This window comes from Corvus cornix, chromosome 1A (genome assembly GCF_000738735.6).
Source record: "Corvus cornix cornix isolate S_Up_H32 chromosome 1A, ASM73873v5, whole genome shotgun sequence".
Lineage (NCBI taxonomy): Eukaryota > Metazoa > Chordata > Aves > Passeriformes > Corvidae > Corvus > Corvus cornix.
Window position 1 is genome coordinate 23817313 of NC_047057.1, and position 23817 is coordinate 23841129.

The window sequence follows — 23817 nt, forward strand, 5'->3', positions numbered from 1 at the left end:
ATATAAATTTGGCAACAGGAAACTAAAGACATTTTTATTGGCACAAATAAAGACAATTTCATTCTGATAAATATAGTATGGCTTTAGACTCTTCTTTTAGAGCTGGAAAACAAGGAACAACATCTGAGCACTAGCAAGAAAATGAAATAATATGAACACTTATGCATCTATTTGCTGTAAAATAGTTTCATTTTTGAAATCAGAAATAAGAGATATCTTCAGTGTATTTACTTTACAATTTGTTTTCCCTACTATTGCAGTGCTACCTAAGGTCAGCTAAATCAGGATTCTAGTCTCTCTCCTCAAACTGCTTTCATTTTGAAGGCAAGATACAACAAAAAAGTGAGAGGAACTTTCAAATTGAGAGAAAACCTGTAAAAAGAAGAGCCAGTAGCATGCATATTGAAGGCTTCTCTTTAAGCTCACCCTTTACCGAACCTCAGCTACCTTTCTGCTTCTCTCAGTCAAGCAGACAAAACATACTTTTGAAAGAGCAGGCTCACCCAGTTATACCTGGGTGGGAAGAAGGTGGCCAGAAGTGCAGAAGTGGAGAGAAGTCAGAAAGAGTAGTAGATGTTTATGATTTTTAGAAAGAAGTAGTTAAACAGGTGTGGTGGGATTTCTAACTCCCTTCCTTAAGAGCTGATTAAGAACACAAATAGAAAGACCAAAGCTAGAAAAAAAAGTTGAAGGTTGTGTTTCCTGAATTCTAGATGTAGAGTAGAAACACCAAAGGCCAGAAGAAAGGGAGGAACAGAAACAATTAAATTTTATTATTCAAAGATTAAGCCAGGAAAGGAAATGAGAATTTCTAAACAGATATCATGCTGAAAAATGCAGATATAACCACTGGTATGGCTGACACACCTCATTTTATGCATGTACTGATGTAAAAAAAAATTATAAATAGTAAAAAAATCCCTAACACCAAAATGGAAAACAAGATATCTGTCTTGAGATATGTCATAGGAATTCTGAACAGTGAGCATATGAGGAGGCAGCTTTTCTAAGCAATGAGACATTTCTTTACCATTCCAGCACCTTCTCATCTAACTACAAATATGTTTACTCTATTACAAATACCTGGGGAAAAGCTCCCTCTCAATAAAGAGACCAGAACACCAAGTTCCTACACCCAGTCTAGCACATTCTCTATATCCAATGAACTTGGGTTGGTAGCTTGTCACAAATAGTCTGCTTGGGCAGACAGGAACAGCAAAAAGAATGAAAAAAGGCAGCCTTTTAAAAAGGAAGCACAGAAAAAATAACCTACACCTATCCAGACATAGCTGACCTCCAGCAACAACCTTGTTAACATCAGAATAAGAGACGATCTATAGAACAGTGAAGAAGGAATATCTTCCATATAACAGAGCTCATGAGAAGGGGCTGCTAAAATTTTCTGTGTAGGTATATCAGTTGTACATACATAGAGATCAACTCATTTTCACTTGGGATATCCCCCAGCAACATATTAATGAGAAATCAAATTAAAACAGTGCTACACCAGCAAGAGAGCAACTACTTCATGATATTTCCCTGCCTGATCCATGATTTTCAGGTACTGAGTTTCTATTTTAAAAAAAATCTCCTTTGTGTTTTTCTAGGAGGTTGGCATTTTTTTTCCATCATTCAGCCTAACCCAAGCCAGGATCCACACCCGTCGGAGGCTTGCAAAACCCAGAATGCTTCAGATATCATTTATCTAAAAAGAGCCCTTAGATTTCACTTCCTGCAATTTCATATATATTTTTTTATTTTATTTTTATTTGCTGCTAAAATAATGAAGTCAGAGAAAGGTAAGCAGTCGCCCAAGCAAACCAAGTGGGATGTTTCTTAGGTTTCTGCTGCAACTCAGTAACAGAGAAAGTACGTGATCCAAACCCAGCCTGATCAATCAAAAATCTCTTTTTCCCTTTTAATCATCTCTGGATCAATTAGATGTACTACTCCCACATGCTTATGATTAGATTTATTCTCAAACAGCAGCTTCAATGCCAGTAACTGAATGCTACATTACCAAATGCCTTTCCTTATACTTAATCCACTGTTCTCATTATACTTCTGTCATTGCTGTTTTGATCATTAACTGTATCACCAGAAGTGGCTTAATAATTACTCATTGCTTCTAGAAGCCTTAGTAAAAAATTCTTCCTGATTCCTCAGGTTTTCTGGAAAAAAAAATTTCTTTTTTATACCATTATCTGTTAAAAACTTTTAACACTATTTCAAAAGTAGTCACAGTTTTTAACATTTTCCTAGAAGTATTGCAACAAGTACAGCAGTGAGAGTAACAGTTCAGTAGAGCAGCTGGATGTTCATAACACAATCATTACAAGAATCCATCTGTAATGAAAAGCAGTCCTTCCCAGGAGTCCTCCCAAATTACTGTGTAAGGAATCACATACTACTACTGTTTTGCAGAAAAACTCCCCAAAACAAGACCTGTATTTATCATCTTATGTCCAAATTTAACATAGTTCCTCAGTACCTGCTGATAATATATTAGATACGTTCCCAGGTTGTGGATTTTTTCTTCCATGACTCTAAATTTCAGAGACATCTAGACAAAAAGAATTTGTATAGGAATTAAGGCTATGTGCCTCTGCATGAAAAAGGCCACTCACTTCAGCAAGACAAGGCAGAAGACTTCCTGTTGGCAATATTCAAATAAACTAAGTTATGCCAGCAAAAGCTACAAACAAGAAAATTTTCCTTGATCCAAAAAGATTGTTTATTGCTTTTTCTCAAATAAAAATGAAAAGTCTGAAATTAGACAGTATGGGTACTAGAACCAAGCATTCCCACTAGAAACCATCTAGGAACTATTACTTCAGAGGGATCCTACCCTTCAAGCACATTGTGCCCTGTCAATAGTGAATGCCTTTCTCTTACCCCAACACTGTATTCACTGCACCACCTTCTGTCTCACAGATCTGGAGAACAGATGAAAGCAAAATATCTTGGTACCAGTTCAGGAAAGTGCTTCTGACAGATCTAAAGAGGCATGCAAGAAGTGGAGTTGTAATGACTTATTGTGTGAATATATTCTCAATACCTACTCGAACGCATTACGGTCCCTGAGTTATCTGGCCAGTTAATTGCCAGTTAATAGCCACAACATGACATGACGTGACTCTCTGCTGTTGCCTGTGATACTCTTTTCCACACAGTGACTCGCAGCTTTGTAACCTCAAATCTGTAACATCAGAACATGTTGCAAAATGATCAGCGATGTCATAGGCAGGTAAAACAAAAGACTATTTTGCTAATGCATACAAATAAAGCAGCCAGAATAACAAGTAGATGTTAAACAGAAGTCATATTTACATACCGAAAGTAGAAACAAGGCAAGCAGGAGAAAAAGATAAATTATTCTAAATTATTTGAAAGCATAGACAACCTTAACATTGCTTCCAAATGTAATGAAGAAATCTAATTCATTTTTTCCAGGCTAACGCTCTTCAAGCTAAAATATGCTTAAATAGTCACATTAATTCCTTTAGAAAGTCGTTTCTTTCAACTAACACTGCTGCCTACAGATTTATTTGTAAATACTCATATTTAGGTAATGTAGATGAGACTTAGATGATATTTGTCCTATTTAACAGTTCTGTGAAACATGTATTCTTGATATACAACATCAAATATACATACAAAAAATTACAAACCTTAACTTAAACTGATCAAAAAGAGTCCTGAAAGTCAACGCTTATGGTAAAATAGAACTTTCCCATACTAGCCACCTAAACCTATACACAATAAGAAATTTCAAGTGTTAGTTTCAGCACTAGCTAATTTTTGCTACAAAGAAATTATTAGCCCAAGAACATAACAAGTCCAATGATGTATTTTCTTTCTTGATGTGTCTTCCCCTTTCTCAGAACAGGTACAGTGATGGTTTTAAGAACTGTTCAAAAGAACACGTACTTAAGAACATGTGACAGACTGAGATGTAACATGCTCCACTGTTTTTTTTTAAAAACATCTGGCAGGTTCAAAAAGCAGCAGAACTATCACGAGCTGCTCTAGATAAATGAGTGTAACATACTGCAGTGTTTCTTATGACTGAAGACGAGAAAACAGTACAATCACATTACAAGGACTGAAACTAAATCTCAGAATTGGGCTTCTTAACTATTGGGGTGCCAGCTATTGCCATCTCCATGGCTGACAACCAAATTTCCACTGACTTCAGATTGTGGCATTTTTTGTACTAGGGGCTAATGAAATACTGTTGTAGTACAAGACAAAGCTACATCATACACCCTTATATGCCTCATGCACTAAAATTAGCATCAAGCAGGCCTAAAACCAAACTATCTTATTAAGAAGTAAGGAAATGTGCTGTCATTTCCTAGCCTGGTACAATACATTTCAGGAGAAATCTATGTGACTTAAGAGATTCTTAGCTACTACTTGTTTAAAAACTCAGTGCATTTAATTTAGTATCTTAGAATTCCACAGTTGCTTTAATTTGAAGATCTCGTTGCTTTGCAAAAGTTACCAGATTAGGTAAAGTACGCACAAGCACTATGGTGTGTTTGAATAATATTTAAATAATAAATATTATTTCTAGGTGAGTATATAAATCTTAACAGCAACATGCATCCATACCTGGTACTTGATGCTTTTGAGTCACCCCAGATTAGAACACTTGTGTCTTTGACCACAACAGTACTAAGCATATAACACTACAACTTCAGTATGAACTACATCTATTTTCTAAAAAATGCTGTTGTGGAATGATAGAAACAACATTTTTCATTATATTTAACGACCATGCAAACAGCTTTCTGTAAACATTTAAAGCTCCACAAGCATTTGAAATAGAAAATAATTGTCTACTGTGACAGTCTAAGTTTCTATTTTCTTCTCCATATTGCCATAATATTCCTATCATCACAATCCAGTGAACATTTTTTTAAAATGTTTTTTCAGTATTGTACTTCTTTTCATCCTGGTTCCTGTAAAAAAAAATCAGTGCGTAAAGGCCTTCTCAGTTCAGTATAAACACACCTTTGTAAAACATAAAAATTCCATTTTTAATGTATTGATCTAATTTTATTTTAGCCAAAGCAAAGCCTAGAGAGGACTGTTGCATTTTTAATGGTATTTTGTTAGTTACTGATGCAACAGAGGGCTCAAGGGAAAAAGCGATGACTTGTTAAAAAATTTAGAAAGCCTCAAAGGATCTTCCAAACAGCCAGCACTACTGAGCTGCACAGTTTTCCTTGTTCACTGGCCTCTTCCTGACAAAGAGAACTTCCACTGCCCTCAGCTTGGTAGAAATCAAATGTTTACCTCTGTGATGAGTGCAAAGAGCAACTTACTTTCCTACCCTACCCTGTCTTTTTTCCCCTTTGGATAAGTCTTTGTGCAAGCTTAGCAGGTATTCTATCATTAACACAGCTTGCTTTCTTGATCTGATACTTTCAGCTCCTGGTAAAACTAAGCAAGATCAACTGTAGAGGCAGCAAAATCTCCCATGCAAAGGAGGAAGTGGAAAAGTATGCCTTGTTCTTCAGAGCTGGAATGGAGAGGAGTAGGAATAAACAGGGAAGCAGACTAGGTAAAAGCAAGGTGAAAAAGTGGTGTATTTGTATCTCTGCTGAAGTCTTCTGATTTACTTTTACTACTGGCATATACAGCATTTGACTTTGCAAAATTTCAAGCCTAGTAAGAACTAGAATATAAACACTTCTAAAACCTGTGTAGTAAATACGTGAATATTGCAAAGAAAAAATTCAAAGAACAAGCACACTGAATTCCTTTATTTTTTCTCCACAGTATTATGATACAGCCTTTAATTGTCTTGTCACCTCATCTAAACCTGTCCATCCCAGTCCAGATAACAGAAATCAAGTAAGTCTAACAAACAGAAAACCAAACCAACCAAACAAAAAAAGATGCTAGCTAGAGCCATTAATTCCCCAAGGACTCTCCTAAATTCAAAATCAAAGGTTAGATGTCCTGACACTCAGATGAAATTTCCATGTACCAGGAAAATCTTATTTAAAGCATGCTGTCTTTTGTCTGTTCTTCAAGATGCTGACAATAAGAATCCCATCAGTGTCACTGCTGCAAGTTAATTCTATTACATCATGAATTATTTAAGTAGATCTACTAGCAAATTATGAAGCAGGTTGGTGGGAATATTTGCCTGTTACAAAATCCTGTCTACTTGAAATGCCCAGTCAGAGCTTGCTGCCAAAGGAGAATGTGGAGGTTTTGCAGAAAGTTAGCCAAGAGGTTAATTGGAGGTTTGTTACAATTGGCTGATGTCGACAAGGAAATCTATGATCATGGATCATTAATGCAAGTCATATGGTCCATTTTTCCCCCACATATATCTGGATTTCACATACATTCCATGATGAGTTTGGATGATCTGGTAAAAGAAATGGGTATTTCAAGGAGGAACATAGAAAAGAACTATATGAGACAGAGGCGAATTTATTTATTGCAGAGCCTCATAGGCAATTGGGATTCCACAACTTTAGTGCAAGGTAAATTTTGTAGGAAAGCATTATGAGAAAGAAATCTGGATCAAACAGCTGTTGGCAGCTTATACAGGTGCATTAACAAAGAAGGAGCTAATCTTAAATAACCTGGACAGTTCTAGTATATAGGATGATTAGGACTCAGGGCATTTTACAGTATCAAAGTAGATAGGAACTGCTGAGTATTTTACTACACAAATTAGGTAGAAGGTATATTTTTTAATATACTAGTGCCTGCTGATTTCACGCACTGAAACTAACGAGGTTTTTGTAACAAGAGAACTGTTATATCTATGGCAACAGGAACTTGAATGAAGGAGTTATATCAGTGGTTAGAGATGTAGGGAGAAAAAGCTGCAGATACATATACAGGATGCTATGTAGAAACATGATTCTATATGAGCACACAGGAAGCTGGACAATGGCCATTTAAATATTAGGGATTTACTAGAGGGAAGGAACCTTTTACTGTAAGCTCAATAATCATTGCTTTAGAATCATAGAAAGGTTACAGTTGGAAAAGATCACTGAGTCCAACCATTAACTTAGCACCACCATGCTCACCACTAAACCATATTCCCAAATACCACATCCACATGCCTTTTGAACACTACAGAGATGGTGTTTCTACCACTCCCCTGGGCAGCCTGTTCCAAAGCTTGTCCACCCTTTCAGTGAAGAAATTTTTCCTAATGTCTAATCTAAAGCTTCCCTGGTGCAACTTGAGGCCATTTCCTCTTATCCTATCACTTTTACCTGGGAGAGGAGATTGAACCTCACCTCATTACAACCTCCTGTCAAACAGTTAAAGAGAGCAATACAGTCTCCCCTGAGCATCCTTTTTCCAGGGTAAGCAAACACAGTTCCCTCAGCCTTATAAGACTTCTGCCCCAGACCCTCCACCAGCTTTGTTGCCCTTCTCTGGATATGCTCCAGCACCTCAACATCTTTTTTGCAGTAAGAGGCCAAAACTAAACACAGGATTTGAGGCCTCACCAGTGCCAAGTACAAAGGGACAATCAGGGCCCTAGTCCTGCTGGCCACATTATTTCTGATCCAAGCCAGGATGCCACTGGCCTTCTTGACCACGTGGGAAAACTGCTTGGTCATGTTCAGTCTGCTGGTCAACCAAAAACAGTCAGGGCATCCCCAGTGCATACCTGCTCCCCCATACGGCCAAAAAGGAAGACTCATGGTTTCTGTTACTTGGACCAGCTGTGACAGAATAGCTCAAATTATCATAAAAGTCTCTTCCCCAGGTAGACACTTCTGCATGGAAGTTTGAAGAGTAGCATAAGAATGCAACTCTAGACAGCTAAGAGCTAGACAACAGTACAACATCTTTGAATGGTTTTCCCACACACTATGTTCTCATGATTCAACTGTTGGCACTTGTAACAGTTTTAGTTTATACCACTGGGGATGTGGATGGTATCACAATTACTCTTGAAGAGAAGACCTTAAAGCAGATCTAAAGGAGATGCTGACTTTGCTGGAAGAGATGTATGAGATAAAAGGAACCGGTAGCGAAGTCCAATTAGCACATCCTAGGAATTCAGTGAGGGGCTGAACAGTTCCTCTCAGAAAAGAAACTGAGATTTTAGGAGCTCTGAATTACTAGTATTACTTTGGAGAGCCAGAATCATAGACCATAATATAAAATAGCATCCTGACTTAACAAACTCAAACAAAACAAGTCCAGGAAGACGATATATGTTGTGGGAGTTGTCACAATGCCCAGAGACTACTGGTAAGCAGCCCCAGCAGCTGTAAAAGTAAGAGATAACCAAAGACTTCATATCCTGTGGTAAACCTATGATAGCAAGGCCATTCAGTATGCAGAAGTGACAGTTAGATTGTATGCTTTGCTAACAAAAGAGAAGAAAGAAAAAAATAATACAAACCACCAAACATGATAAAGCAAAACCAGCTTTTGATTTAAAACCAGTCCCTTTGCCAAGAAGCTATATTCTTTTTGAATTGGCCAAAGCAAAATAAAATGCGGCAACCAACAAAAATATTACATATATGAATATACTGAAATATGTGGATAACCTTCAATCTTGATAAAAGTGGTAAGACAAAGTGATATACCCGAATAGAAGGTAAATGGTGTAGAAAGTTCAAAGCAGCACTTGATCATTATAAACTGCCATTAGAAAATTCAAACATTTGAGTTTCTAAGAGACAGGCAATACTAGTACAAGTGGTTGCCTGAGTACCAGCCGAGAGTCAATAGGCTGAAACGAGAAGGTACTCACCATGATAATGAAGTGGGAGTACTGCCAGTTAAGATTAAGGGGACAAAATAGCATAGAGCAGAGTAGAGATAGTGGAGGAATGAGGAATTTTTAATAGAGAGGTTGCATCTAGTAATACCATGAATCATTCTGATACAGACTTGTTACACAGACCAAAGTTTCTAGGTTATATGGAAAGAAGCTAAAAATCTGCCTGAGCGACACTAAAATAAAAGAAAATGGCCTCAACATCCTAATTTTTGTTCTAGGTTTTTTTATACATTACTGTGATAATAAGAGAGATTTTCACAATAGGATTCAGGTTTACATCACGTCCATGAATTCCCCACCTAGTATGGGGAATTTTGACAATGGTTTAAGGCTTCTACCAGAAAACAAATTTTACGAACAGAAAACCAGTTGGTATGCAATTTATACTCCTGTGCTTGGCAGCAGATTTTATATCATGTCCCATCCAGATAGATTTGGTAAAGCGGACAGGAGGAACACAGCTGTAAAAAAGAAGAATTATAAGCAAAACAGATAAAACGAAATGCCTTCCATCTTTTGTAAGTCCATTAGAATGATGACTGAAATAATTATGAATAACCCAATTTGCTGCAGTGCAGCAGCTCATAACAAAATTTCAGGATAGCAAAACTAAACATTTAACACAAAGGGTGATTTCAGATCATAGAAAGAACACAGACCACTTAAGTGCTTTTTAGAGAATAAGTATCCATCTTTACACTTGAAATACCTTAAAAATATATTTACAAGTCAGCTGAAAATTCATCCAGTACCATATAAACTACTTTGTTTCCCATTTGTTTCATGAATGTGACCTGTTAAATTGCAATCATTTTTGCTACTTTATGGGACTTTTTTCAAATTATGCAAATTCCTTCATGTCCTGCTCTTAACCAAGTTACTGGTACAGCTGTAAGTTCACCATCTCCCAGCTGAACATTTACTGGTAATTTGTCAATTCTGTAGACCCAGAGCTACTAAGCCTCCCTGGGAATGAGGATTTCTTACAATTACTAAGTCTCTTCTTTCTGGAGTAGCCATTTTTTGCACAAGGTCTTCCTTCTTTCTCTGCACAAATAAATTAGGAGAACATGAAAGAAATGAGTTCAAGATATTTTATCATCATCCCATCATGGGGCTGAGTTTTGTCAAAGTAATATCTAGCCAACATTAAAATAAAGAATCACTGAGCTTTTATTCTAAACAATGTTACCACAGATGAAAATTGTATAAGAATGCCGGAAGTATAGACTCAAACCAGTAGCTGTGATAGAGAATTATCACAGAATGTAGAACTCCACTAAAATGCTATTGCCATTGAACCTCTGAAGTATTGGCTGCTGTGTTGTTAGCACTATGTTATTGATTTGAATTAAGCTTTACAGAGTCACTCTCTTTAAACATTTACCATTTCTGATTCTCCTCCCAAGAACTTTAGCAACGTCAACATCCGTACATATTTGCTGACTCAGCCTTTTGGTCTGAAACACACAAAACCGAATCAGTCGAAATATTCTGCAATATTCTGGCAATCATGTTTGAATAAAAATTCTTAGCTATGCATATATCAATTTCACGTAAGATAAAACATGAGGTATAGATAAAAATTCAGAAGAAATTCAACTAATTAAATCTATTTAGTACCAGAAGTAACCAGAAAAGGTTAAAAGTCAGCTGACAAATAAAAGTCTAAAATATCTAAATGCAAGTATGGCCAGCAAGGAGGATGGCTAAAGAAAGACAGGAAGTGTATTAAGGAAGTTCTATTATTCAGAGCAAAACCAGGGTCTTACAAGAATATTGTTATTTACTGCAGCCAGTGACTGCTATCCTTATTATTCACTGTATTTTTAACACATATGTTTAGTACAGGCTGGCATGCAAGTACACAAAGACAGGATACACATAGATTAGGTACTTATTTTCAAGTAGACCTTCAGTGCTTATTCTGATACCCCTTGTGATACAGGAAATTATTCTGTTTTCCCAGCTTGAGTCATTCTATAATCACCTCCTGCATGTAAAATGAGTACTGCACAGCAACATGGAAAAGATGTTGGGAAGTGTTCATATCAGAGTAAGCAAGAACACTGATATTTGGCAAATATGGATGACAGCCAAGACTTACCATGCTGTCAACCAAAATAAGTCTGCCTAGCTGAAAAATGAAGACAGACTTGAAGGTCACAAATAAGCTGGAGTAAGAAAAATGTGAAAAAGAAGTAGGAGAGTCTACATCAACAATAATGTCTGATTTACAGCACCAAGCAAACACAAAAGGAGAGATCACCTGCTACCAGCTTCTGCATGATTGTCTTGTTCACATTTGAAACAGGTATTGAGTACACTGGCTGCAAGGTTCTTCTACACTGTGAGCCTTTGAAAGGAGTTGGGATTTTTTTTTAACACTGGGCACTATTGGGCCTGTTACTGAAAATTACCTACCTAAAGAGTGGTGCCCTTTGAGGAAGCAGCGGCATGCAGGTTGTGTTTGACGTTTCTGCTGTGACATTTTTATTCGGATGGGATATAATGCAGAGAAAAGGAAAAAAAATCACAAACAAACCAACGAACCATCTCCAACTCTGAAACCTGGACCAGTACAAATATATCACAATTGTCAAATACTAAACAATTGGTAGTGTATTAAAGGTAATGAATCTATTGATAGTAGCAGCGCCAGTTAGAAATAACTCTCCTGGAACATGTGATGCCAGCTGTAAAAAGTCACAGTCGTCTTTAGAGTTTAGCAGCTGGGGATATAAGTTCTACTAGCAAGTCCATCTTCAGGAACACAGCTAAGCCAAATGAATAACAAGATAGAAGTTTGATTCTAGTTATGGAGACTATTATAAAGTCAAGTACTTGCAGGTTCAATACAGATACAAAGAAGCTACACAAAAATGGCATAAATTCAACTTTTCCTCTGCAGAGAAAAATAAGACATATTCATAAGAAATATTCAGGCCAGTAATAAAAACCCCTGAAAACTGAGAATAAAAGTTACAATAAGAACTGACATGCCTACAAAAACATTGAATTATTACACATGGTAAACATTTTATCTTCATTACCAAAATAATTTAAAAAGAGATTTACTGTATACAGATAAACCCAAAATAAGCATATAAAGCTAAGCCTTTATATAGAATTACGTATTACAGTTGACTCATTTTTAGCAACCTTTGCTCTACAGAGGCTGTGTGAAAAGAAGGGGGTTTGCATTTCTATCAAGTTTCCAGTATTGGAAGTTTCTCTCATGGGAATTCATTTAACATGTTCACCTACTTCTTACACCAGAGTTCCTTGTTGTTAATAATCTGACTTTCATTATACTTTAATGCAAACAGGCTGTTATATTTAACAGACAAGCAAACAAAATCCAGAAAATGCAGCTATTAAAAATTTCAATTTTGAATTGAAATATGCAGACCATGCAGGTCTGCAATAAGTGCAATTTTTATAGCACTTAGCATGTTCCGAGCATAACCCTAGCTAACCTGCAAATCCCAACATGTTAAAAGTTGCCTTATACATTGCATTGCATCAAGAAACAAAATAAAAGTGACACAATAAAAATTAACTCAATAAATAAGAAAACTTTCACGGACACTTTCTGATCAAGGGTATCTTTTCTTTAAAATTAACTTCCCAAAATTACATTTTTACAGTGCCATGGGCACAAGGACTACACTTACCATTTTTTACTCTTCTCCAAGACCACACTCCTCTTCTGCGAGTGGATGCTGAATTTCGTTTCAGCCTGGGGCAAGGTCTGAGATGAGCTCAAAGAGCAATATTGCCTGTGGATGAAACACAGAACGTCGTTCCTCATTTGTTCTTCAAAGCATACACGCGAACCTCGTAATAGATAAGATATTACTGTCTGTCATTAGAAAGAACTCTAACCACAGTTCTGAAAGTAATGCCCCATGCAGCCAGGCTGGAGGTCGAAAGTCTGGCTCATTGTGCGCGGCTGCTCTTCAGCTTTCCCACGCGAGTGTCCCCACCGCGGGCTCGGGCTATGTGACACTGCGTGTGCCCACGTGTAAGTGACGCCACTGACTGCTGCTAGCTGAGGTGGCGTGGAAAGAGCATGTTAATGACGTCAGCAATTAAAGAGAGAAAGCCGTATCTTTTACCTTGACTCCACACGCATACATCAGCCACATATCTAAAGACACAACTTCACACATGGCTGTGCTGCGTCTCCCAGCACCCACACAGCAGCGGAGCCACGAGTGCGCCGTGTCACAGCCCCACGTGCTTACAGTACCACTGCCAGGGATTCCTTGTACCCCGGCACCGTGACGCCACAGCCAGCACGGCGCAGCCCTCCCCTTCCCCTCCCCAGCCACAGCTGCCCGCCCACGGCGCTCCCTGAGGGGCGGGGCGTGGGCACGCGGGAAAGCGGGAAAGCGGCCGCCTCAGCCGCGTGACCCGCCCGCCCTGAGGCGACGCGGGCGGGAAGGGCCGGCATGGCCGCGGTGGTGTGCGCGTCCCGCGTCGTGGCGGGTGGCGACGAGGGCAGCGATAGCGACGATGGCGACTGGGACATTGGCGTCGTGCGGCAGGAGCCGCAGGTGAGGCTGAGCCTCTCTGCGCCTGGCGCCCACCAGCCGTGGCCGGGCGGCTCGGGGTGGGGGGCGGCCTCGGCTTGAAAGCGTGAGGGGAGCGGAGCGCAGTGGGTCTCAGAGGAGGATGCGGCTGCTGCTTCCTCTTAGGCTCTTTCCCACCAGGGTAATGCTGGGGTGCCCTCAATCCAGTAAATGAAACCTGAATTGTAGGGGCTTATCTTCTTGCATGAACCCTCAATGTTTATTTTAAAGGGCTTTCTCCCCGTGACTAGCAGACCCTAGTCCTAATCATATTTCAGCATGAGAGTAAATTTGAAAGTGGCCAGAGGCCTGTAAGGCTGTTTTATATCTTAAATCTCTTGAGAATGTTTCTTGCTAACTTGAAGATTTCAGTAGTGTTACTGCATCTTACAGGTGTGAAGTACCCATTAGTGTGAGGTAGGTGCTGTGAGGCCTTTTAAGTGTGGGTTTGTCTCATGACCAGAATTGAAAAATGGAAGTATAACTGAGTTCTTGAAGTCTCAGGCTAAAGGTTATAACCAGTGTTTTAGGGGCCTTGATCTTTAAATAGAGGTTCCTATCCAAAGATGTGCCTTGTTTGAAAATTGTTGTCTGAGTAGAATAAAAATAGGGCTAAATTGTTCTACTGACTGTTTCTCACCTTGGTTCTCTAGACACTTTTGTTAGTTTTTACAAAAGTTATTGGAAAGATGCGGTACAATGTGCTGTAAAAATTGTGTATTTCTAAGTTTTAATGTTGGGAATTAAAAACTTATGACAAAAGACAACTTTGTTTCATACCTATTTCTGTCTCTAAGGAAACTAGTGAATAATCAATCCTCTGCTTACCACTGTATGTAAATGTTTAGTAGACTTGAGATAGCTCCAGCAGCAATCTTCAGCTGCATCTGAAGCTTTAATAGAGAACAAATCTATGATGCTTTTGAAAAGAACTTCAATTGGGCAACTGTCTGATGCATAAACTAATCTTTTGGTCAGTGCATTTTTCAGCCAGAACGTTCATGGTGCAGCACTACAAATGCCTCTGTCACCACAGAATTAGGATGACAGAGGAACTGTAACTCTTCACAGCAGTGGACTTGTGCGGCTAGGCCAGACAGCTGGTCACTGAGGTCCCTTGACTCAAGCTCAAACTTTCATATTGATAGTTGTATTTTTTAACGTTGTACTTCACAACGTGTGAAATGTACAAAAAAAAAAAGGTACTTAAATGCATTGCAAAGTTTTTCTAGTGTCATAAGATGAAAAAGAATCTTAATTGAAATCAAATTACGGTAAGAAAAATTGAGAGCAGTGTGGGAGGATGGCAGGTCTGTTGAGAAAGAAGATATTTCCATTTTCAGAGAATGGAACCTCTCAGAAAACTTGATTTTAAACCTTAGGCTTTATAGTAGACCCTGAACAGATCTACAGAGATGGAAGAACAAAAGTTTTACCTTGCTCTTTCCTTTGTGCTATGTCCTTTCAGAGATTATTAGTGCTTTTGTACTGAAACGAAGCTATATTGTTTTTGCCTTGAAACAGTCTCCAGGTTTTGACTTAATTTCTCTTTATCTAGCAGTTGGATCAAATGTTGCAGATGGACAAGAATAAGGCATTAAAGAAGGCTCTATTTCATGGTGATGTGTCATTAATTGAAGAACTCTTAAACTCGGGTGAGGAAAGTTGGTTACAAAGTTGAATATTTTTAATTGCACTCGGCAAGAATACTAACCATTCTCATTTAAAATAAGACTTTATATCCTTTACTGGAAACATTCACATATTCCTACATAGACTCAACACATTATTTTGAAAGATTAAATTACTTTTTGAGTGACTCAGATTCAGTATTCCAGCCCATTCCTTCTAATTTATGTTTCTTTTGTTAGTCAGGAGCCCTGAAAATTGAGAAAACTATAATGTTTCAGCTATGAAATAAGGTGTTTCTTTACTTTCAGATGCATCTTTAACATACAAATAGCAATTACAAACACTGAATTAGAGGTGGTTTAAATTGGGGGGGGGAATTCAGAAGATGGTCTTTGGTGTTGAAGGTTGTACAGAATGGGGTAAGAAGGGGAGGCTAGCCTTTTTTATTGTAATGTTCCCCCAGTTTGGAAATTCCTTTTCTTTTTTTTTTTTTTTTTTTTTTTCCCCTCCCCTTCACAGCACTGTTAAGTTTCTGGTATGTGCCCTATGTAATACTGCTGTCCTGGAAACATGAACTGAACAAAGATTTTGTGATTCTGAAAGGTCTAGCAGGCTTTATGTGGCATTTGTCACTAAAAAGTAGTCTGTTTTAACACTGAAAGCCTTTTTCCCTGCTCTATTACTCAGTATTTGTCTTTAATGTGTTTGTTAATCAGTGTTAGGAAGATTGGATCACTTACTGAAGCATCCAGGGCAATCAGAAACTGCATAGCTGAGTTGACCTGCCTAGTGATAATTGTCAGGAAGTTCTGCTTCAGCAAGCAAGGAGAATATAGTAAACAAGAGCTTGTTCTCTGAGGAAAATTTGTCTTAGGAAAGAAAGTAGTTTCTTGGTTAGCAATGGGCTTTTCTGAGTTTAGAAACAATGACATTATTTGCCCTTTTAGAAGCCAACTGTTTCTCAGCACAATGGGGGAATGGTTTTCCTTTTAAATTAAGCAAAACTATTGCATGGACTGCAACACAAGAAGTGCAGTACAAGAGTGAAATATATCTGTCTTGCTTTGAGAAAATATGTTCTTATTTATGGGTAGAGTTTTTAGTGATGCCTGTGCATCAGATTGCTCAATTGTTTTGCTACACCATCCATTTTTAATTGTACTGCAGTCCAACAGCAATATTTCACTTTCTGTGCTGATGCCTGCTACGCAGTGGACAGTTCTGTGCTGTTGGAAGATGATAATAGGTTTCTGTAAGAGCATAGGTTCAGGCTGAGAATTCACGTAGTCTAGTTTCCTGTCTCCTGAAATGAACAAGGCGGTATCATAAAAGAATATATAATTTTCTTAAAATGGGATCAGTAGTAAATTCTGACCCATGCAGTACTGTTCTGCAAAGCAGTAGAACACAGTGCCTATCACAGAGGTTTTTCTGAAGAAAGGTAACATTGTCCTTCAGAGGATCTCTGCTCTGATTAAATCTTTGTCCCCAGAATTACCTTTAATGTATGTTTGGTGGAGCTTGTAGGAGGCTCGCTACCAGCAGTCAGCCAAACTCAAGATTTGTGTTGGAGGTGGATTTCCTAGCAACAGCTGGGGCTATTCCTATAGGTGGAGTGAGACCATGTTGTCTTCTGGCTTGGTTAGGTGTTGCTTTAGTATTTTTGATGCTGAGGCAGTTTTACAGAGTTCCTTTAGGAGATGGACAAGCACAGTGGTTTTCCTTACCACTTCTGTTAAATGGCAACTTAGGAAAAAGTTTCTGAAGTACATGTCACAAAAATTAATGCAAGCAACTAGCGCCTTTAAAGATGACTTGGACATTTTGGTCTGCTTTACGAGTAAAATACTTGACACCATATAATTCATGTGTTCCTTTTCCTAAAATGGAATTAAAAGTTATGACCTCATGACATTTTATTCTGACTAAAGATATAACTAGAGTAAAATCCTCTGTTTTCCTTCAACAGTTTGTTCCATTTATATCTTTGAATGAGTGCTGGAGCTCATCTCATCTCATCTTTTGTGAGCCAGTTCAGGGAATTAAAAGTAGTAGTAAACTACAGTAATGGGAGGATGCTTAGTGTGTGAGAATTAATTTCTCAGCCAGTTTAGGACTCTGAACCCTGAGTCAGGTGACCACCATAGGTGGCCCAGCAGAGGGAGACATTAGCAGCTCTAATATGGCTCAGCTTTAAGGTAATGTGGGAACAGACCTAAGTGCTGACAGACTTAAAAGAAATCAATACTTCTACTAGAGAAAAGTTTTAGAAAATCAAGCATTTTAGAACTTCCCCTCAGGTAAGTGGTGTCGGAATGTGAATGGATTCCAATACTAGGAGCTGTTCTTAAACTGAAGGAAAGTCCAGACGTCATATTGGTGTCAAACATGGAATTATTTAGCAGAGTTACATTTTTCTCTATAAAAAAAGCCTTTCTACCATAGCTATTATTAGCCACAGTCAAGAAAGTACCTGAAAGGGATATGGGAGAAACAGTAATACTTACAAAAAGAATGTAATTCTTCCTTTGCTGTTCTTTTGCTTCACTATTATTCATATTCTTCACATAGTTTCTCCTGTAGAGCTTGTCTGTGGCCAGAATGTATTTCTCCCCTTTGCTGCTTAAATAGGAAGATATTTATCTGTAACTCAGATTGTAAGGAAGAATGTTGCATCTGGTTTGTCTCCTAGCTGTAATTTGTGAGGCCATGTAACTGAAAAGCTCCTCTGCTCATACCTACAGAGGAACACAGATAATGGCAGGTGGGGGAGCCCAAATAATACCCTGGTCCAGCTCCTCCAGGCCCATCGTGGAAGCCAGTAGCCTATCACAGGCCCACCTCTACAGTCTCAGAGAAGCAGAGAAGCCCATGGGCAGGCAAATTACAGACTCGGAGCAAGGGACTCCCAGAGCTGTAGTACAAGGTCCTTGTGCCTGGGGGCCAAGCAACTGTAGAGACAGGAATGAGTGAAAGCCGTGCCAGTCACAGGAGTGGGACCAGAGGCCCATGTGTCTGTGATGCCAGCAGCTGGAGGGGATAGATGACAGGATGATACTGGTGCTGCTGTGTTCATAAGAGTGCTCTGTTTGTGTTGATCACTGTGGCCAGTGGGATGTGTGGGGGTGTGTGTGCCTGCTGGGAGTACACGCTCAGCATCAATATGGGTTGGACCTGGGGTTGCGGAGCTGCAGCAGTCTCACTTCTCTCTGGCTGTTGGATCTGGCCTGATTTTTCACTAAAAAGTTTTTTCTGGGCTTCACTGTTTTATAGGATTTCTTAAGGGCCATTTTAAATGCTGAACTAACACTGCTTATTTCAATAACAGCTCATGTAGTGAACTATTGAGTAGTCACCAAGGTGAGACATTTCTGGTTCAATCAACAACTCCTATAACCATACAGCCAAGAAGCCACATGACTTTTCCTGTTTCAGTTGTCCTTTCTTTGTCTTCCTCCGGGATTACAGCTTGTTTGTATTGGGACTGTCACACTGAGTGGTACTTCAAGGCAGTCATTACCAAGATGGTAGGAGACTGTGCAGGACAAACAACATATTGCCAGATAGACCATTCTACTTCTAGAATTTAGAAAAAGCACCAGCATCATGGCAGATACTGGCTGCTATGCATGTAAAGAAAGCATTGAGGGAAATGCCGTCTCAAGAGTTTTAATAAGTCTCTATATAACTGCCAAATAGGTCATTTGTCGCTATTGTTCTGATATGTATTAAAGTGAGAAGCTCTAGATGGGAGCTGTAGTTACATGGACTGCTTTTCTTCTTATGAGGAAAAGAGACTTTTTAAGGGTGACAGGGTGACAGTTTTTGGCTTTTTTTTCTTACTAGTATACTTCAGTGGGCTGTTGAATATCAGACTTGCTAGATTCTTGAAGTGACTACAAGGAGATTCTGATATGACTGCTAAGGAGCATTTGCTGGCTCCCCTTGTAGAACTTATATGGGCTTTAATAAAAAGTTTTGTACACTGCAGACAGGCCAGTGTGCTGTGACATTAACTGCAGCTAGAATGTATACATTGCTAAGGAGATTTGATTGTAAATTTTGTGGCTTGCAGATGTTAGAATGCTTCAACACATGGCTTTCATTGAATTGCTACCTCTTTGTTGATTCTACAATTCTAGTGATCTTAAGAAATTAAAGAATCAATCCAAGAGCAGTGACCCGTTAGTCCCGCAGCTTTGATGATTTTATATTGCTACACTGAACACATCTTTGACATAGTACCAAGACAGGGAAAATACACGTTTTGCATGAAAAAGTATGCACGTAGCTTAACTGTCACAAATTTCTTAGGATAGTTCTGGGGGTTTTTTCAGAATATTTTTTCCTAAAGAAATATTTTTGATTATCCATAGTCACCATAGGACTAATATGGAACCAGCTGATGGAAACTTTTCTAGAGGAAGCAATATTTGTTGAAGGATTAAAAAATGCATAGAGGTTTTTATTAGAAAGCTGTCAGATGAGTATCTCAGTCTGGTACTTGGTTCTTGGTGCATTTGGGAGGGCTGGGCTGTCTGGCATTCTTCTAGCCATTTTAGTCGTTGTGGCTTTTGTAAAGAGTAACAAACAATTCTGGTGATTGTGTTTGAACCTTGCATAGTCTCCTATTTCTCCTTTTTAATGAGATAATATTTTGTTAGTACCCAACGCAAATCTGCTAGCTAACTGTCTTGCAGGACAGAGAATAAACGGAGCTGTGAAGCAGGAAACCCTAGACATTGCAATCCTAATTGTCTGGCAAGCAGTTGGCTTCCCCAGCAGTCCTCTTGGCTTGGCAAGAGTCAAAATTTTTCATTTTGATTTAAGAAAGCTATTGCACAAAGTAGAGAAAACAGATTCTGTGTGCTTATGTGAAATTACTTTTGCAGCTAAATGTTTGAGGTTTTTTAATGTAGTCTTTCTGTGGTACTTAACTCCTTGGATTGAGAACTGGACTTCATTTAAGTCAGTTTGAAAAGTTGTTTTCTGATGTTCTAAATAAAGATGTATTAAAAGAAAGAAAATGCCCTAAGAGATTTTTCTCCCTTGTACTAAATGCAAACAGGGTGTAACCTTTGTAATGATACATATTGAGAGTAAGTTTTATAAAAAGCATGTCTGTTTTGATGCAGTTTTATGATATTAATTTCTTAAATTTTGACAGGAATCAGCATAGAAACTAACTTTCAGTTTGGATGGACTCCCCTGATGTGTGCAGCCAGTGTGGCTAACTTTGCAATAGTACGTCTTCTTCTGGACAGAGGTGCTAATGCATGTTTTGAAATAGGTAAGATGGGAATGAAAAATACTGGCTGGTAATGCTTGGTACCAGACGTTGTCCCTACCCTTATTCTCGTTTGCATATGTAGGTAAAAAAAGCAAAAGTTCGCAGTGGAACTGGGACCTGGTCTACCTTTCACAGTTTTGAAGGAAAAGTAGTAGTTTTGAAGTAAAAATTGTGTACTTGGAATTTATTTGGAATCAGTTGATGCGTTTTCTTGTTCTTTATCTCTCAAGTCCATTTTCCCCCACACCTCCCAAACCCCAAATACTTTTTTAAAAAGTGTTTGGAAGTACTTGCTCAAAAATTGTAGTATAAAGTTGTACAGGTTAAACTTCCTTTGTTTGATCCTGTTATGAACTATGTACATGCAGAAACCAGATTCCATCTCAAACAACATGAATAGCTTTCCAGTCCGTGGGAAACTCATGTGGACTTCTCTAAAACTAGAGTGCCATTTTTCTATTTTCTATTAAGAAAACTGTTCTTCAGTGTGTGACTAGATCATCTTTTTCTGTGGGAGTTCAGTGTAGCTTCTAAGTAGTATCAGTTCTTCTGTCAATTTTTATGGCCTAATAACAACACTTTTTCTACTTAAATTGTGGTTATTTTCAAACTCTTCCATTGCATTGGAATGTTTATCCCACAATACTGCCAAGTACATAAAAGCAGTGATCATATTTTCCAGTAACTTGCCAGTATTTGCCGTAGTAGTAGACTGAAATGCAGATGGTACAAATCTAGCTCTGAAAATTTTCTCTAACCTTTTAGCAGTTGATCAGAGTGTGAGATTAGAGTAGATTGCCTGCACCAAAAGCAATTGTGCCTTCTTCTAATCACTGTCCTTGTAGCCAGTTTTGGAGAACTTCTGTGTGTCTGCCTACAGCTCATACCTGCTCCTTGTTAATGGCTGCAGAAAGCTATAAATGGGGCAAAAACTGCTATGGGCAATGGTTTAGGCTGACCAGGTAACCAAATGCATGGCATTTTTCATTTGTGTGACCAACTGTCATTGCCCAAAGTGGCACCTTGCTAGGATCAGGTTTCTTGGCTTGTTTCCCTGTTAGACTGTGTAGGGAAACTGTAACTACAGAGTACTGTCCAGCCAGGAGCAGTCTTGCAAGTCATTGATTTGGGTCAGGCCCCATGTGTTCAGTAAAGCTGTGGTATCCTAAGGGGATACTAAATCTCACCAGTCCTGCTCTTTTTTACGTCAGCATGCAGTCATACAAGTGATCCTATAATAATTAGCCTTTAACGCTTATAATCCTAATAAATAGCTATACTGTTAATCATCTTGAGTCACTCTTCAGTCATTCTTTATAAGTAGTTACTTAATTTTACCCTTTTTGGTAGTTGACAAGAACTAATATATCATATGATGGGCTCAAAATGTTGCATCCTTGAGGGATAATTTCACCAGATCTGCTGGGTTTTTCGTCTGGTGTGAACATAAACATCTTTTTTGCAGTCTTTTAGCAGTTTTTCTCTGCAAAAGAGAAATCTAAGAATTCCAAGGTGTTTCTTCCCTTTTGTCTCTTGCTCACATGTATGAGCTATAGGTAGGCTAACAGAAATTAATTTCCCACTCTGTATCACTACCTGAGATACTACAGTATATATACATATATATATATATATATATATAAATACAAATATAACTGCAGGTTCCTCCCAGATATTTAACAGTGCTTTATTTAAAGTCTTGCCATCTTCCCATTCATGTTCTGGTTGATAACCAGGTTAAACATTTTGAGTAAATATTTGTCAGCATATCAAGTAATTTCTTCAAGAGGCAGCTGAAAATTAAAAGATGGTATATTAAAAAACCAAGTGAATTCAAATGCAGAACTATGTTGTAGAGGTGGAGGGCAAGAAGTGGTGAGAGCAGTGGTGGTAAAGTACGTAACAAACTTTTCGTGTTTATATATAATGAAATCTGACCTCATTAAAGAATGAAGATGTTAATTATACAATTCAAAAATTTCTACAAGAAAATTAGAAAATATGTTGGAACTCTTGATAGGATATGAAGTAAGTACAGCTATTATTATACTTCTTAAATGGATGAAGGCATGCTGGAGCTTGTGAACAAGATTGTGCAATAAACAAAATGGGCAGTTACTCAAATAGCAGTGTTCTAAATGACACTGGGGCCAAATAACTTGCTAAGGTCTTTAAAGTGTTATGTTTCCCATATGGAAACCATAGTAATCATGGGAAAGGAGGTCTCCTGTGTTCTGTGGGCAAACAGCAGTTGTACATTTTTGATTTGTGAGGTAGGGTGGCATGTAACACCCAGCTGGTTGCAGAGCTGGAGTAGTAAATATGCTGGTATTCTTACCTACTGTGTAGATGCTCTTTAAATCTACATCTAAACCAATACTTTTAATACTCCTCCTGCCACTACTGGACCATAGTAAGTTAATAAATTTAATTCTTCCTCCTTAAGACCTATCATAAAGCCCTTTTCCTTGAACTGTCCTTTGTATGGGCCTCTGTTCTCCCCAGAACTGGTGTCCTATGTGTTTATAATACAGTGCATATACCTTTTTCTATCCATTGCAGTTAACTTCCTGTCAGCAGTTACTTCCTTTTACTGGAGGGGAAGAACAGGGAGTGGATCTACTGGTGTGGAATGCGTTTTGAGAAATTAGGATCTTTAGTTGAACTCCTGTAGTTTTAGGGTACTTTCAAAGTATTCTAAACTTCAGTAGGAATAGATGCTTTACCACTGTGTTTCACTCACATCTTTCTGAGTATCTCCTCAGGTGCCTTTGTCTTAGCTGATCATTGTAGTGATTTTCACAGACAGGAAAACAAGATTGTTAGCCATTTCCAAATATCGTGGAGTGTCAACCTGATTAACAACTCTAGCAAATATAAAGACTTATAAAGGAACTTCTGAGTTAGCATGGTAGTTACGTTTACATATATAATTCTCTAACTGCAAATTTCCAAACAGATAAATACACTGTGTTGATGGCAGCATGTACTGCACAAGCTTCTGAGGAGAACATCTTGAACACTGTGGAACTGCTTCTATCAAGGAATGCTGACCCTAACCTTACTTGCAGGTATCGAAAAACCCCACATGTGTGAACACAGTACAAAATATAGTATTATTATACAGAGACACGTTTATAGATGTAGCTGTTGTTGGTGATTAAGATGAAGTGTACATACTTCTTGTCATTTCACTGCTGTTTGTATAAGAAAAGATTAGTGCTCAGATACTTACATCTCTTAGTACAGTTGTTAATCTGAGTAAGTAAGACTGTGATCAGCTTTATCAAATTGTAAGTTTGTTCTTCAACTGAACAGAATATAAATTAATCTTAATTATTCACTTGACTGAAGTATAAGAGCAAGAAATATGTCCTCTGCCTTTCCTAAATCATATTGCCTCTTCTGCATAAAAATGGAAGTTAAATTCTTTATTTAAATTCATGTCCTACTTTCGAGCTTTTTGTGGATATCTGGCTATATTCTTTTCACAGAGTGCTTCCTGTGGATAACAAAATTCTGTG

At 38.3% G+C, this 23817-nt stretch overlaps 1 protein-coding gene across 2 annotated transcripts in view; it reads left to right on the plus strand.

The window, feature by feature from the left end:
- Window positions 1-13183: 13183 nt before the first annotated feature.
- Window positions 13184-23817, plus strand: part of ASZ1 (ankyrin repeat, SAM and basic leucine zipper domain containing 1) — a 38055-nt gene continuing 27421 nt past the window's right edge. The window contains exons 1-4 of one of the 2 annotated variants that reach the window (XM_039571718.1): window positions 13184-13356; window positions 14930-15026; window positions 20171-20293; window positions 23253-23364. In XM_039571718.1, the coding sequence (XP_039427652.1) occupies window positions 13252-13356; window positions 14930-15026; window positions 20171-20293; window positions 23253-23364 (437 nt within the window). In that variant the 5' untranslated portion in view covers window positions 13184-13251. The remainder of the gene's footprint in view (window positions 13357-14929; window positions 15027-20170; window positions 20294-23252; window positions 23365-23817) is intronic. The other variant, XM_039571719.1, reaches the window with a different exon arrangement.